This window comes from Trifolium pratense, linkage group LG4 (genome assembly GCF_020283565.1).
Source record: "Trifolium pratense cultivar HEN17-A07 linkage group LG4, ARS_RC_1.1, whole genome shotgun sequence".
Lineage (NCBI taxonomy): Eukaryota > Viridiplantae > Streptophyta > Magnoliopsida > Fabales > Fabaceae > Trifolium > Trifolium pratense.
Window position 1 is genome coordinate 18,986,652 of NC_060062.1, and position 15,091 is coordinate 19,001,742.

The following is a 15,091-nucleotide window of genomic DNA, read 5'->3' on the forward strand; positions in this document are numbered from 1 at the left end:
AAAGGCTCGATATTATCTAAGAGTAAAATTTTTGAGGCAAAGAAAGTTAACAACTGAGTTATATTTGGAAGATTATACATGAGGCTATCCCAATTGTTAAGTTCGGAACAAGTTAATTGGAAGATACTAGGTATCAGAGAGAATATAAGGGTGCATCACGATAGGTGGCGATCGAATGGAGCAGTGGCGCACATGGTTTTAAATTGTGGTCGCAGTATTTCTGATGTGATAGTTACTGCAACCGCATCAAACCGTAATTTCGGTGTGATTTTCATTTACGTGTACGGCAGTTACTTAACTGAACCAAGCTAGGAACCGCATAAGACGATTTTGGTCATATTCGTTCAAATTTTCTCACAATAAATTAATATTTATGAACTCCAAACCTAGTGGCTTATATATATTGAGAGTTTGAATTGTTTTATCTTTTAGCTTGTGCGAAACAATTTGTGCAAATAAATAAATTTTTGGGCCTGTTTGAATTTAGCTTATTTTTGAGCTTATGCAAATAAATAAACTTTTATGTTAATTCTTAAATTTTTACTAACAAAAATTGTATTTTTTTTTTTGAAGAAGCTAAATTAACCCACACAAATTGGCACAAGAGAGAATAGAACCTAACACTTTAAGGAGGAGCACACTCCTAGGTCTCGAGTCTATACCACCAGCCAACCTAAATGGGTTCAAAAATTGTATCCTTATAAGCTGTTTTTTCATAAACTACCTTGAAAATTTTATAAAAATACATAAAAGCTTATTTATTAGCATAAGTTGTTTCGTATAACTTCAAAAATAAGTCAATCCAAACAGGTCATTTATGTATTATTATAAGTTTTTCAAGGTAGTTTATGAAAATTTTATCATAAAAGTTTATTTATTTACATTAGCTATTTTCATGAACTAAAAAATAAGTCAAATCAAAACAGGTCATTGTGTATTTAGTTTTTTTTTTTAAAAAAAAAAATATTGTGTACTTGATTGTGACTTCGTTTTGGACAAATGAATTTTTACTATAGGAAAAAATAAGTATTGTGAATTTGAGTTAAGATTTTGATGAAAGTGTTTTGTCTAAAAAATTTAATATTAACAATTAAACTAAATTTTATAAGAGTTAGGATATGGAGAGAATCCAACTCATTTTATCTACGGTATAATCAATTCATTAAAAGTCTAAATCTTAAAATATTTTTGTAAATAAAAAAGTCTAAAAGTATTTTTATTTTTATCTTTATATATATAAAAGTTGTTACTCCTCCAAGTAACCCTAATTCACACTCATGATCTTTTAGCTACAATTCATATTACATTTACCACTAAGTCATTTCAATTAATCTGATATAGTTTTGCTATGACTTTTTATTATCGTTGGAACTTCGGAAATGACTGAGGCTAACTTTGGTTGGTTAATCCAATCAGTTCATCGGTGGTCAGCAAGTATAATGGTCTTAATGATGGTCTTGCACGTATTTCGTGTGTACATAATGCATACTAGTAATTTTAATATATTTGTAAAAAAAAAGAGTAATTTTAATAGTAAATTTGATTGCAACCACACTCACTCATTTCAGAAACACTAAATTGAAACAATCTTTGGTTACTTACATGAGCTAAGTGATACTTTTATTAAACTATATATCTCTCTCTAAGGTAGCTTATAATGGTAAATTTGAAGATTCTCCACATCTTGTTTCTTGAAATTGCTGTGTAGTCTGTGGACAAAAAACTTACCCCATTTATATGGCATATATTTTGAAGGGTTTTGCTTGTTTATAAGCTCCTCCAAAGGCTTGATTTCGGCATCATGTCCTGGGTTGAAGAAGAACGGAATAGAAAACCTTTCTTTTTCCGTGTTCACTGTTGCTCTGTGCTCCACACTCTCATAAGCATCATTACTCCAAACCTATAACAATAAAACAAAGTCTCTCATTAAATCATTTAGGACGCCGATCATTGCACTAAACTTCTATGAAGCGACAAAGAATCTAATTCTAGGATTTAAATTTGAGACTTTTAAGTCACTAGTTAAGTGGAGTGTCTATTTTTAAGATTTAAATATGATCTTTGAGTCATAACGCAACAACATTAGCGTTGCGATATGGCTCACATCTAATTAAGGGGTTAAAAATTAAGCAATTCATAAAATTGGGAAACAGCAAATATGACATTAGGTCTTTCCGTATCAACATTCCTATTAAGCTATTCATAAAAGTGGCAAAAAAAAAAGTGTCAATTAGGCCAAAAGTACCTGAATAATATCACAGACATTGATAATGTAAGCATCTTGGGTAGGTTTGACAGGAACCCACTCTTGATCCGTTTTACGCTTCACTTCAAGACCTCCAACATCATCTTGAGCAAGAATTGTTAAGGCACCAGCATCCTTGTGTCTTCCAACGCCAAGAGCAAGGTGAGGAGAAGGGCATGGAGGATAGCGATTGAATCTAATAAAGCTAGTTTGATCTTTGAAGAATTCTTCAAACCTCTTTGCTTCAACTCCTAAGCTCAGAGCTATTAGTTCCAACAGCTTAAAGGCCAGCTTTTCCATCTCTTTAATATACTCTTCAATTAAAGCTCTGCTTATTTTGACATCAATTTTAAACACAACCAATTAAATTCTGAGTCAACCACCTTTGAATATTCTAAATGACCCTAGGAAAAAGAAAATACGTACTAAATTGGAATTTAGATTTAACGCAACCCTACAAAACTAGTTTGCAAGATGGGGATTGTCCTCACTTATAAACATATATTCAGGTCATCTCGCAACCAATGCAAGACTCTTAACAACCATCAATCATATAGTAACTTAGATTATGTCTAACTCTAAAGTGAGACATGTCCACCAACATATATATTCCATTTTCATTTTTTTCTTTGTCCTTAATATATAAAATCCTTTATAAAATTACATATGTACTAATGATTTCTTACAGGGTGTCGGACTTCAATCCAACGAGTGTCAGAGTTAAAGAAAAATGATTTTTTTTGGACATCAATCAGAATTGTTCAGAATTGTCTGAAACATGTCATACGAGTGTCGGACACCAATGCATGGTGGACACCGCGACACGCCTGTGTCTAATCGTGTCTGTGCATTATGGGAAATGAGTACCTGAAGTGTGAAGGGTATTGAGGGGATGGATTAGACCATTGAATAACTCGATCATCATGTTCGTCAGAATTCAGAGGAACCAAAGTGGGATCTTTAACAAGAAGATCAAACACTTCTTTCCAGTCCCTAACATTCTTGGTGTGCTCTGTGTCATAATAACCAGTTGGATTGATCTCATCTCTGGCAACTTTCTTCTTCTCCTCCAAACTCTGAGCAAAGAACAATCTAGAAGCTTCCTCAAGCCTCTGCCTAAGACTCAAAGGAACACCATGGTTTGTGACTTGAAAGAATCCCCACTCCTTGCATGCACTTCCGATTTCCTTCACTAAGGCATCAATAGCAGATGGATTTGGAACATCATGGTGGAATATTGGAGAGAGATCAATTTCAGGAATTCCTTTGGCTTCAATGATGGAGAATTTTGGTCTGTGTTCTTGCTCTTGAACAAAAGCTGGGTCTACCTCTACCATGGTTGCTCTGTTGCTAGATGTTGAAGATGGTTTTGTTGTAGGTTTTTTCTTAATTTAAAAGGTTGTCAAAAAACATACGTAGATATTGTAAATGGGAAAATTGTTATAGTGGAATCAATATTGTCGGAAGCATATATACATTGAATCTGGACCAGTTTTAGCATATACTGTATGTGACTTTTTTTCTGGTACATATATATAATATATTGTGTATTTAATTGTGACATGGATAAATGAATTTACTACTGAAAAATAAGGTTATTGTGAATGAATCAAATACAGCAGTACTTTTGAGCTAAGATTTGGACTAAAGTGTTCCGTCTAACAATTTTGACATTAACAATTAAACTAAATTTTATAGATGGTCTAATCAATTCATTAAAAGTCTAAAAATATCATTTTCAATACAACTTTGTTTCCTTAATAAGTACATATGAGGATAGAAGTTAACCAAAATACAACCTGCATAGAGCAGAAACCCCAACCGCAAAACATAGAACGCCCCAGCAACAACAGATAACATTAACAACAGTACTCACTCATACAACGAAAAAACCAGCACACAAGTTAAACACTACAACATCAAAAAACCACTAGGCACATGCATTACAGAGGCTTTCTATTGTACTTAATTGTATAACAATTTATATGACCCTTGCTATGTCTTGCTTCCATGAAAGAGAAGTTCATATCAAAACTCTAGTAGAGCGGCTATGCCCTAGCAGAGCACCTTTTTCAATATATTAATAGCTTGAAACATTGTCTTTAATCAATCATTGATTGCCTACAAACATAACATAAGTGATACTTTTATTAAATTGTCAAGCAGGACCGGTCTAACACATTTTGGGGCCCGGAACGAGTTAAAAAATGATGCCCTTTAATCAAAGACTAGAATTAGAAAATAACTGGAACTAAAATTATGCAAAAAGAGTGGGGATGCCGGGAATCAAACCAAAGACCTTACGCACACAAATATCATAGACTATCATTAATACAAATATGATATTTGATGAACATTAAAAATATATAATTATTATTTTAGGAGTTGGGACCTCGGAATTTTGAGGCCCGGTGCCATAGCCCACCCTGCACTTGCTATGGGTCGGCCCTGCTATCTTAGCTTTAGGGTAGCTTATAGTGATAAATTTGAAGATTCTCCACGTCTTGTTTCTTGAAGTTGCTGTCTTTTCTGTGGATAAGAAACTTACCCCATTTATATGGCCTATATTTTGAAGGATTTTGCTCATTTATAAGCTCCTCTAATGGCTTGACTTCAGTATCATGTCCTGGGTTGAAGAAGAATGGAATAGAAAACCTTCCTTTCTCCGTGTTCACCATTGCTCTGTGCTCCACACTCTCATAGGCGTCATTGCTCCAAATCTGCAACAATAAACCCAATTCTCACGTTATATCTTTGCTAGCAAAGTTGTTTCCAAGATTAAATCTGTGACCATTAAGTCCCAAGACAAGCAGAATGACTGTTTTTAAATTGGCGTTAGCGTTCGTTGTGCTATGACTCGCCCTCTAATTAATATTAATGGATATAGATTCATTACAGCCAAGACTGTTTGATTGAAATCAGATGGTCCAAATTTAAAACACGGTAAGTGAATAAAAAAATATTGTAAATCGCTAATCAAAATCTAATGGCGCTGAGATGTTTGTGTAGTCACTATTTGATTGCAACGCATTAATTTACTAATCAAGGGGTTAAATTAAGTGATTAATAAAATTAGGAAACAACAAACACAATATATTTTAGGCCAAAAGTAAAAGTTAAAGTTCAATGTTTTTCGTAGTACCTGAATGATATCACCAACATTAATAATGTAAGCATCTGGGGTGGGCTTCACCAGAATCCACTGCTGATCTGTTTTACGCTTCACTTGAAGTCCTCCAACCTCATCTTGAGCAAGGATGGTTAAGACACCAGAGTCCTTATGAGGACCAACACCAAGAGCAAGGTGAGGGTAAGGACATGGAGGATAGTGGTTAAGTCTGAGAAAACTAGTTTGATTTTTTATGAAGAATTCTTCAAACCTCTTTGCTTCAACTCCTAAGCTAAGAGCTATAAGTTCTAGCAACTTAAAGCCTACCTTTTCCATCTCTTTAATATACTCTTCAATAATAACTCTGCAGTTTTCATATTGAAATAATTTTAAACACTATATATATATATATATATATATATATATATATATATATATATATATATACTCATCTATGATACTAACACGTAAACATCAATAATTAACTACGAAACTAGTTGTAATTGAATGTAATTAAATTATATGTATCAGTGTCGTGTCCATGTCGGACACTAGGACTGTTTATAGTTCGGTTCAGGAAGAAAAAACGAACTGGTATAAAGGTTCGGTGCGCCGATTATATAGTTCCGAACTGAACTAAAAGTACCTTTATCAAAAACCGAACTGATTCTTTGTGAACCAAACTCTACCAAATTGCTATTATTAATTGTTGGATATTCCGCCTTCATTGCGGTCCGCCCCCATCTGCCTAGTTGCGGCATTTGGGTTGCCTTCATTGCAGCCTCCAACACCTTCATTGTGTTGGGTGTAAAGGGGTGGATTTAGTCCCACATTGCTAAGAGATATGGCCTATGTAGCGTTTATATAGCTTTGGCATCCCTCACCTTACAAGCCGGTTTTGTAAGGATGAGTTAGGCCCAATATAAAATCTAACATGGTATCAGAGCCTATCCTAGATCTATTGTTGGGCTTCCCGCATCGTCACGCTCAGGCCCTCAGGCCCATTGGGCCTGAGCGTGAGGGGGTGTGTTGGAAATTCCGCCTTCATTGCGGTCCGCCCCCATCCGCCTAATTGCGGCATTTGGGTTGCCTTCATTGCAGCCTCCAACACCTTCATTGTGTTGGGTGTGAAGGGGTGGATTTAGTCCCACATTGCTAAGAGATATGGCCTGTGTAGTGTTTATAAGCAAGTGGCAGCCCTCACCTTACAAGCCGGTTTTGTAGGGATGAGTTAGGCCCAATATAAAATCTGACATTAATTGATAATTAGGAATTTTGAAAATAAAAATTGAATATTAGGACCATTTAAAAAACCAAAAATTGAATTGAATTGTTAAACCGAACCACACCGAAAAGAACCAACTGTGACAGATAGTTCACAAACAAAATTGTCAGACACAGTTCACCTCAGCAGCTTTTGGCTTTTTTTCATAGTCCTATCAGACAAAAGACCGCGCTTTCAATCTGAATTGTTGGTGTAGGTGTTACATACATTATCATTAATTGATTGCTTGTCTAAGAACTGAAAAAATTCAGAGTTTGATATCAAAGAATAATTAGTATGGATTGAAGATGAATTACTTGAAGTGTGGAGGGTATTGAGGAGATGGATTAGTCCATCGAGTGACTCGATCATCATGTTCATCAGAATTCAGAGGAATCAAAGTAGGGTCTTTGGATAAAAAATCAAACACTTCTTTCCAGTCTCTGACATTCTTGGTGTGTTCTGTATCTTGATAACCAGGAAAACCAATATCATCTATGGTAAGCTTCCTCTTCTCCTCCAAACTCTGTGCAAAGAAAACTTTGGAAGCTTCCTCGATTCTGAGCCTGAGATTTAGAGGGACGCCATGGTTTGTTACTTGGAAGAAACCCCATTCCTTGCAAGCACTTGCTATTTCTTTGACTAAGCTTTCTATGGCAGAGGAGTCTTGAATTGTGTTGTCGATTATTGGGGAGAGATTGATTACAGGAATTCCTTCAGCTTGGATGATGGAAAGTTTTGGCCTGTTTTCTGGAATTTGAATGAAAGCTGAATCCACCTCTCCCATGATTCCTGTTAACACTAAAAACTAATCATTCACACATTTGTGGGTAATGCTGCAGTGTGACCATATATGTGCCCCACATATATTTTATTATATTATATTGTATGACATGAGTTGCACAGGTTTAATATAAAAATATTGTTTTGTTGTTTTGATTATATATAAAAACAAAAAACAAATGAAGTTTACTTTGCAAGTAGCCATTCTCTGAAAAAGCATGCCGTATCAGGAAACTCAAAGATTGCACAAGTTTTTCAAAGTTTCACTAAGGTTTGACTCTTATCATAGGAAACTCCAAGATCTGTTGTGTCATAAACTTCTCTCTTGTATTACATGAATTAAAGAGTTGCATGATGGTTTCAGGAACCAACACATAGCTATAAGGTTCATCTTTTTAAACTAATATCATTGCTATTATGTAAAACACCAAAAACTATCTTTCCCTCTGGACATCTGAAACCCATTTATATAAAGAACTCTACAACAATTTGAGCTTCTAAAGTAGGATATTGTCATCAAATAGCTCAAATATCCCTGTTGTTGACTGTAAAAGAAAAATCACCATGGCTATATCCACAATATGAACCATTTACCTCATAAACCTGCGTAATTGAAAAGTGGTAGAGTTGTCCAACCATGTTGGTATTTCGGCCATAAATAGTTCGTGTTGATATCACCATGGCTTTCTCTAGTCACACCAATATAACAGCTATAATTTTTCACATAAAATCCATAAACAAAAACTTATACATCAATTATGTGGTTTGATCATCAGCAGAATTGACGAAAATTAAAGTCTAATTGTCACTTACCACCACAACCAAAGTTTTAATTGCACTTTTTCAGTCAAGAAAATTGACACAAACAAAAAAACACTACTTTGTATTTTAAAGGTCCCCTGGTATTATAATTTGATGATTCCCACTTCTCCTTAATTTAAGGAGATACATGTCTCTTTTTATACACTCTTTTCAATGTGAAATTTGAGTTTTTTTTCCTAATAACTACAAATCAAGTATTAATGATCAATAGGGCTGTCTATAGTCCCCTTTAACAACACATTCAAGCTCTTGCACAAGAATCACATGCTGCGTTTGCATTCAAGTCTTTGAATATAAATCGTTTTTTAACTGAAATAATTTTACAGAAATCTAAACCATTCAATATTAAGTTTGAAAAAAACTCACCTTTTGGGAGACTTTGGGCTTGACTAAAAATATACAAGTGGGCACATCTGAAACAAAAATAAGATCATAAAGAACAATAGAAAAGCTATACACCATTGCTGCTATAGACATAATTTAACAGTGCGAAAGAGTTAATGGTTGCTGTTATATGCTCTAAAGTTTTGTAAATAACATCAGAATAAGGATGTGTTTTATCTTCTACAGAGAACAGATGAATATTGTTGTTCAGCTCAATCCAGCTGCACCCTTGATCTTTTCTCAATTCCAAACTTTGTAATCTCCTCCTAATTTTTGTCTTTTTCCCCCATCTACCTTGTCTGGCGTACATGTTAGACAGAATAACAAAAGCAGATATCGAATTTGGATCCAAACTGAACAACTTCTCAGCAGCTCTCTCTCCCACTTCCATGTCATTCCAAAAACACGAGGCATTAAGCAAAGCTCCCCAAATTACAGTGTCTGCTTTGATAGGCATTTGTGTAATAAACTCTTCTGCTTCTTTCACATGGCCGGACCGACCAAGAAGATCCACCACACATGTGTAATGTTCTATTGTTGGGGTTATTCTGTAGCTTATCTGCATTGAGTGGAAGATTTCCAAACCTTCGTCAACTAGACCGGCATGGCTACAGGCAGAAAGAACAGCGACCAAAGTAGCTGCGTTTGGAATAACTCCTTGAACTAACATTGAGCGGAAGAGTAAAATTGCCTCAGATCCATGTCCATGATATGCATAACCATTTATAAGAGCTGTCCATGCTGCTACATTTGGTGAAAAAATGCTGGTGAATGACCTTTGAGCATCAGCCAAGCGGCCGCATTTGGAATAAAAGTCTATAAGAGCGGTCCCGACGTAAACATTCGCCTGGTACGGTGTTTTCGCTAAGTGAGCGTGAAGTACCTGTCCTTGTTGAAAAGAACATAGACATGCACAAGCACGAAATAGGACAGAGAATGTTGATCTGCTATACCCGACTGATAATCTGCACATAGTCACATATAATTGTAAAGCCTCATTGTGCTGACCATTATGAATGTAACCCGACATCATCGAATTCCATGTTACACAGTTTCTTTCACCTTTAATTTTGTCAAAAAGCTTCACGGCTTCATCAAGTTCACCGTTTTTCGAATATGCAGTTATCATGGTATTTAAGGAGGTTAAATGTTTAAGACTCATTTTCTCAAACAATTTTTTCGATTTTTCAAACTCACCACTCATCGCATAACCTTTAATCATCAAATTATTAGAGATGAGATTTTTCTCTCTCAATCCACAAAAGATCTGCTCAGCTTCTTCGACCCTCCCCATTGAGATAAGGCCACCAATCAACGAGTTAGCAACGTTCAAAGAAGCTTCTGCTGCTATGCTTTCATAAACTCTCTTGGCATCATCTACAGCATCACAAACACAATAAAATTCAGCAAGTGCACCACCAATTGAGTTATCATAATCAAAACCATCCTTAATGCAAAGTCCATGAACAACCTTCCCTACACACAGAATCTTAAGTCTAGCACAAATCCTTATAACACAATCCAAAGTGAACTCATTAGGCAACACTTCAGAACTCCTCCTCATACACCCAAACAAATCCAAAGCCCTCTCACACCCATCTTCCCTCTTCGCATACCCGGATATCAACGTAGTCCAAGCCACAACATCCCTAACAGGCATCTTTTCAAATATTTTCATAGCATCACCCATCATATCACGCTGCACATACCCCGCAAGCATCAAACTCCACAACACATGATTTCCATCACACAGCTCCTCAAAAACCAGCTCAGCTTCTCCTATTCCACAGCAATGTACATAAAAATACAACAAAGCACTCCCCACAAGTCCAAACCTCTCATGTCCAGATTTCAAAAGGACGGAATGAACCTGCTTTCCAAGAAACAAAGACCCAGTACGCGCGCACGCACTCAAAACCGCAGAGAAAGAAACCTCATTGAACTTAACACAAGAGCTGTGCATGATGGAAACAAGATTCAAAGCTTCAGTGTACTTCCCCCATTGAGAGTAGCCAGAAATCATGGTGTTCCATGAGGAAACAGTTCTAAGCGGCATTTCATCGAACATGTGGCGAGCTTCTTCAAGTTTCCCGATTTTTGCACAGTGAGCGATGGAGATATTGGTGGAGATGATGTGAGGGGGATGGGGTTCCGAAGCGTGCAAAAGGGTCGTGAAAAGTTGAAGTTTTTGTTTCCGCTTCCAAGTGGTGCTCAATGGGTAGAATCTGAGAAACAATGTCATTGTGCGGGAAACAGAACATGGTGGTTTGAAGTCATTGATCAATGAGTTTCACCAGAAAAGACGAATTTTGAGAGAATCTGAGTTCGATTTTTGTGTGGAACAATTTTTTGACCAGACTTTACTTACCTTAACGCCGAACGCCGAACTGAACTACTAGGGCATCTTTCCTAGGAAGCAAGAGGGTTATAAAAAAAAAATGTTGGTTTGCGAGGAATGGATTATTTACCCTGCGTGACACAATGATCCAATCAAATACTCCCTCCGGTCATATATATATATATATGGGGTTTTCTAACTTAGACCCTAGTTAGGTCTAAGTTAGCAAGGTGCACCTTTTCAATTGGACCAAAATACCCATTCTTTTAATTTTTGAAAGAATAGAGCAACAGGGGCATTTCTGTAATTTTACATAAAAAAAAAATACTGACACGCGCCCCCACCTTCTTAAAAATTAATAGACGTGGATCCAGTGTCGCGCGCGTACGGAAGGACCATGGTTACAGACCGTTGATTTCCATCAGACAGCCAAGATGTGATCTCATTAAGGCTGTCTGATTGATTAGACAGCCCAGATCATCCTACCATCTTGTCTGCGCCACACTAGATTATAAGCTGGAGAGAGAAAATTTTACTTTTGAAAAAGGCAGCCACGTGTCAGCATATGAATGGGTCTGCGTGATTTTTTCCATTTTATGCTTTAAACTCGATTATTTCGTCGTAAATTAATTTTTTATTTTTTAATTTTTATACCAAAATTCATAATTTTTTTTTCTCTACAAATAGAGACTTGGTTTGTTTGATTTGGACACCGAAAAAAAAACGCAATTTTTCACTACTTTAAACTCGATTATTTCGTCGTAAATTAATTTTTTATTTTTTATTTTTTATACCAAAATTCATAATTTTTTTTCCTACAAATAGAGATTTGGTTCGTTCGATTTGGACACCGAAAAAAAAAACGCAATTTTTCACTACCTTAAATGAGATAAAACGATAATTAAAAACTAATGTTTGCTTCTGAAACCATTTATCTGGTACAATGGTTTCAGAGAGTTGTAATCTGAAACCATTTTGCTGGTAGAATGGTTTCAGTAAGTTGATTATTAGTTATTTGCTTCTGAAACCATTTAGCTTGTAGAATGGTTGCACATAGTTGTATTCTGAAACCATTTTACTGGTAGAATGGTTTCAGTGAGTAATTTATTAATTGTGTTTGCTTCTGAAACCATTTATCTGGTACAATGGTTTCAGAGAGTTGTAATCTGAAACCATTTTGCTGGTAGAATGGTTTCAGTAAGTAGATTATTAGTTATTTGCTTCTGAAACCATTTACCTTGTAGAATGGTTGCACATAGTTGTATTCTGAAACCATTTTACTGGTAGAATGGTTTCAGTGAGTAATTTATTAATTGTGTTTGCTTCTGAAACCATTTATCTGGTAGAATGGTTTCAGAGAGTTGTAAACTGAAACCATTTTGCTGGTAAAATGGTTTCAGTAAGTTGATTATTAGTTATTTGATGAGATTAAGGTAGTGAAAAATTGAGTTTTTTGTTTCTGTGTCCAAATCAAACGAACCAAGTCTCTATTTGAAGAGAAAAAAAAATTATGAATTTTGGTATAAAAAATAAAAAATAAAAAATTAATTTACGACGAAATAATCGAGTTTAAAGTAGTGAAAAATTGTGTTTTTTTTTCAGTGTCCAAATCAAACAAACCAAGTCTCTATTTGTAGAGAAAAAAAAAATTATGAATTTTGGTATAAAAATTAAAAAATAAAAAATTAATTTACGACGAAATAATCGAGTTTAAAGTATAAAATGGAAAAAAATAGGCGAGCCACCAGGAAGTGACACGTGTCCCATGCAATGCAAAAAAATTTCTCACTCCCCCCCGCGCGTGTGTTGCACGCGCCTGTTTTTTGTGGCTTACAGCTTGCCACGTGTCCTGGGGGTGGGAAAAGAAATGGGGGTGCGTGTGAAATAGAGGAAAATTACAGAAGTGCCCCTTTTACTTTATTGTTTCAAAAATTTAAAAAATGGATATTTTTGTCCAACTCAAAAGGTGCACCTTGCTAATTTAGACCCAACTGGGTCTAAATTAGCAGCCCCCTATATATATATATAGGGAATGGATCAAATTACACTGGTGTAATATTTGAGTAATGTTATACCGATCAATAACGCTTCAACGAATACAAATTTTACAAAATTCACCGTTGGATTGAAAGTTTATATTATATAAATCATTCATGTTCAATTTTACAAAAATCTAAAATCGTTTGATATGTTATTGAGACATATCAAGATTAACGTCCCCTATATGTATATATATATATATAAGTAACACTTTGAAAAGAAAAAAAAAATTATCTTTTTTATAAAAAAATATTCTTTAAATTTATTCTTTATTAAATAGATAAAATCTCTTGTATACCCTTATTAAATTGTACAAAATGCAATTTATTCCAATTTTATGCATTAATTACACAAACACATTCCCAAAGTTAGTGTTGGAATAACACATGACATTTTAGAATTTTTAATAAGAAAATAAATCTCCTTAATATGTGTGTTTTTTTTCAATGTGTTCCTTATATACATGAGAAATGGATTGTAACAAAGAAATTTACAATTAAATAGAACGGTGCAAGCAACCGATTAAGAAACATACATATGACTAACAATATTAATAATTAATAATAATAATTAAAAATATAACTTTAAAATAAATTAAGGTATAAAATATCCTACAAGAATGTCCATCAATTCTCCGATAGGTTTAGGTACCGTTTGATCCAGCTTTTTTTTATGTGCAGAAGCTATTTTAACCTAAAAGTAGAAATAATATCTTTAAAACTAAAATTACTTTTTTTTTTGTACAAGAAAGTCAAGACAAAAGAGAAAAGCTAAAGAAAACTATCAAGAAAAACAAACTCCACTAGCATCAGCTAGTACCTTTATTTCTATCATAAAGGTAGAAATAATATCTTTAAAACTAAAATTAAAGTTGTTTGGTAAACCTTACGTTTAAAAAATAAATAAAAAAGTTAAAAGTTTTTTTTTTGTTACAAGTTTTTTATTATTATTATAACTAGTGGGCCAGGCAGGCGCGTTCCGCGCCAGCCTGTGTCTAACTTATGTCAAAAAAAATATATGCTTTATGTTATGGTCAGTTTGTTAATAAAATATTTTTGCAGCTAAAAAAATATGTCTTCTGTTATGGCGAGTTTGTTAATAAAAGATTTTTGTTTCTACTAACAAAAATCAAGGGTATTGTTGGTATTATGAAAAGTCTACACCAAAAGTTTTGTATCCTCTTTATATATACTAGTGGACCAGGCAGACGCGAGGACCAGACAAGCGCGTTTCGCGCCTGCCTGTGTCTAACTTATATATATCCAATTAAAAAAGATATGTTTAGCAAAAGTTACATTTATAGGTTGATTCCATAATTAATGTATCTGGTCTATAATATAGACCAAATACATTAAATATGTAATGAACCTAAAAGATATTTTTTGCTTATATATTGTCACGGAGAGAGTATATAGTATAGATAAAGTTAAAAGATATGTTTAATGATATATTATAATTTTTCTTAAAGTATAAAAGCCACTCTTTTCTTAAAAGAGATTTTAAAAATTGTTGTTTGACCTAGCTTTTTACTTCTAGGAAAAAAAGTGTAAAAAAAACTAGGTGAAACGGTATCTTAGAGATGGATTGGTTAACATCTTTCACTACGGTGTGAGTATGCTTAAACACAAAATATCTCAACTTCCCGCAAAGAACGGGAATAGATTATCTCAAGTGTGATTTACACTTGAGAGAATAAAGTGTAATCTAACACCATCTAAATTCATTTTCTCTAAATTTTTATATGTTTCTCTCTCTTGATCAATAGTAACAAACCACACTTTATTCTCTTAAGTGTAAATCACACTTGAGAGAATCCATTCCCGATTTTTCTGGTTGTCAATAATTGCACAAGTGTTGGAAGAAATAATTCTCCTTTGTAAAAAGACTCTTAAGTTTAATTTTCCAGGGCACCCATTTCAAAAGAGGAATGATATTTTAACAACTCAATTTAACAATTTTTGTGATAACTCTCTCATACACTCATTATATTTTTACTCTCTCTCCTCATCTCACTTTATTGTTTTTAGTGATAATGAAGAAAACGAGAAAAAAAATTGTTCCCAAAAGTTGTCAAATTAAATTGTTAAAATAACATTCCTCATTTCA

The 15,091-nt window shown here is 34.3% G+C and overlaps 3 protein-coding genes across 5 annotated transcripts; all 3 read right to left on the minus strand.

The window, feature by feature from the left end:
• Positions 1-1,522: 1,522 nt before the first annotated feature.
• On the minus strand, positions 1,523-3,685 carry LOC123924241 (protein DMR6-LIKE OXYGENASE 1-like). Its single transcript, XM_045977065.1, has 3 exons — positions 3,113-3,685; positions 2,246-2,573; positions 1,523-1,900 (listed from the first exon to the last, which is right to left on the minus strand). Exons 1-3 carry the CDS (start codon positions 3,580-3,582, stop codon positions 1,643-1,645), a joined length of 1,056 nt encoding a protein of 351 aa, XP_045833021.1. The 5' UTR covers positions 3,583-3,685; the 3' UTR covers positions 1,523-1,642.
• A 544-nt stretch (positions 3,686-4,229) lies between these two features.
• On the minus strand, positions 4,230-10,902 carry LOC123924243 (jasmonate-induced oxygenase 2-like). Of its 3 annotated transcripts, none has more exons than XR_006814649.1 (4): positions 6,936-7,494; positions 5,388-5,718; positions 4,638-4,965; positions 4,230-4,366 (listed from the first exon to the last, which is right to left on the minus strand). XR_006814649.1 is itself a non-coding variant. In XM_045977069.1 (4 exons), exons 1-4 carry the CDS (start codon positions 7,403-7,405, stop codon positions 4,356-4,358), a joined length of 984 nt encoding a protein of 327 aa, XP_045833025.1. In that variant the 5' UTR covers positions 7,406-10,902; the 3' UTR covers positions 4,230-4,355. The 3 variants fall into 3 exon arrangements, 2 of the variants coding, with proteins under 2 accessions (XP_045833025.1, XP_045833023.1); XM_045977069.1 differs by having other exon boundaries at positions 4,794-4,965; positions 6,936-10,902; XM_045977067.1 differs by having other exon boundaries at positions 4,230-4,965; positions 6,936-10,902.
• On the minus strand, positions 7,276-10,849 carry LOC123924242 (pentatricopeptide repeat-containing protein At3g57430, chloroplastic-like). The gene is made up of 3 exons (XM_045977066.1): positions 8,792-10,849; positions 8,590-8,636; positions 7,276-7,410 (listed from the first exon to the last, which is right to left on the minus strand). Exons 1-2 carry the CDS (start codon positions 10,847-10,849, stop codon positions 8,613-8,615), a joined length of 2,082 nt encoding a protein of 693 aa, XP_045833022.1. The 3' UTR covers positions 7,276-7,410; positions 8,590-8,612.
• Positions 10,903-15,091: the final 4,189 nt, after the last annotated feature.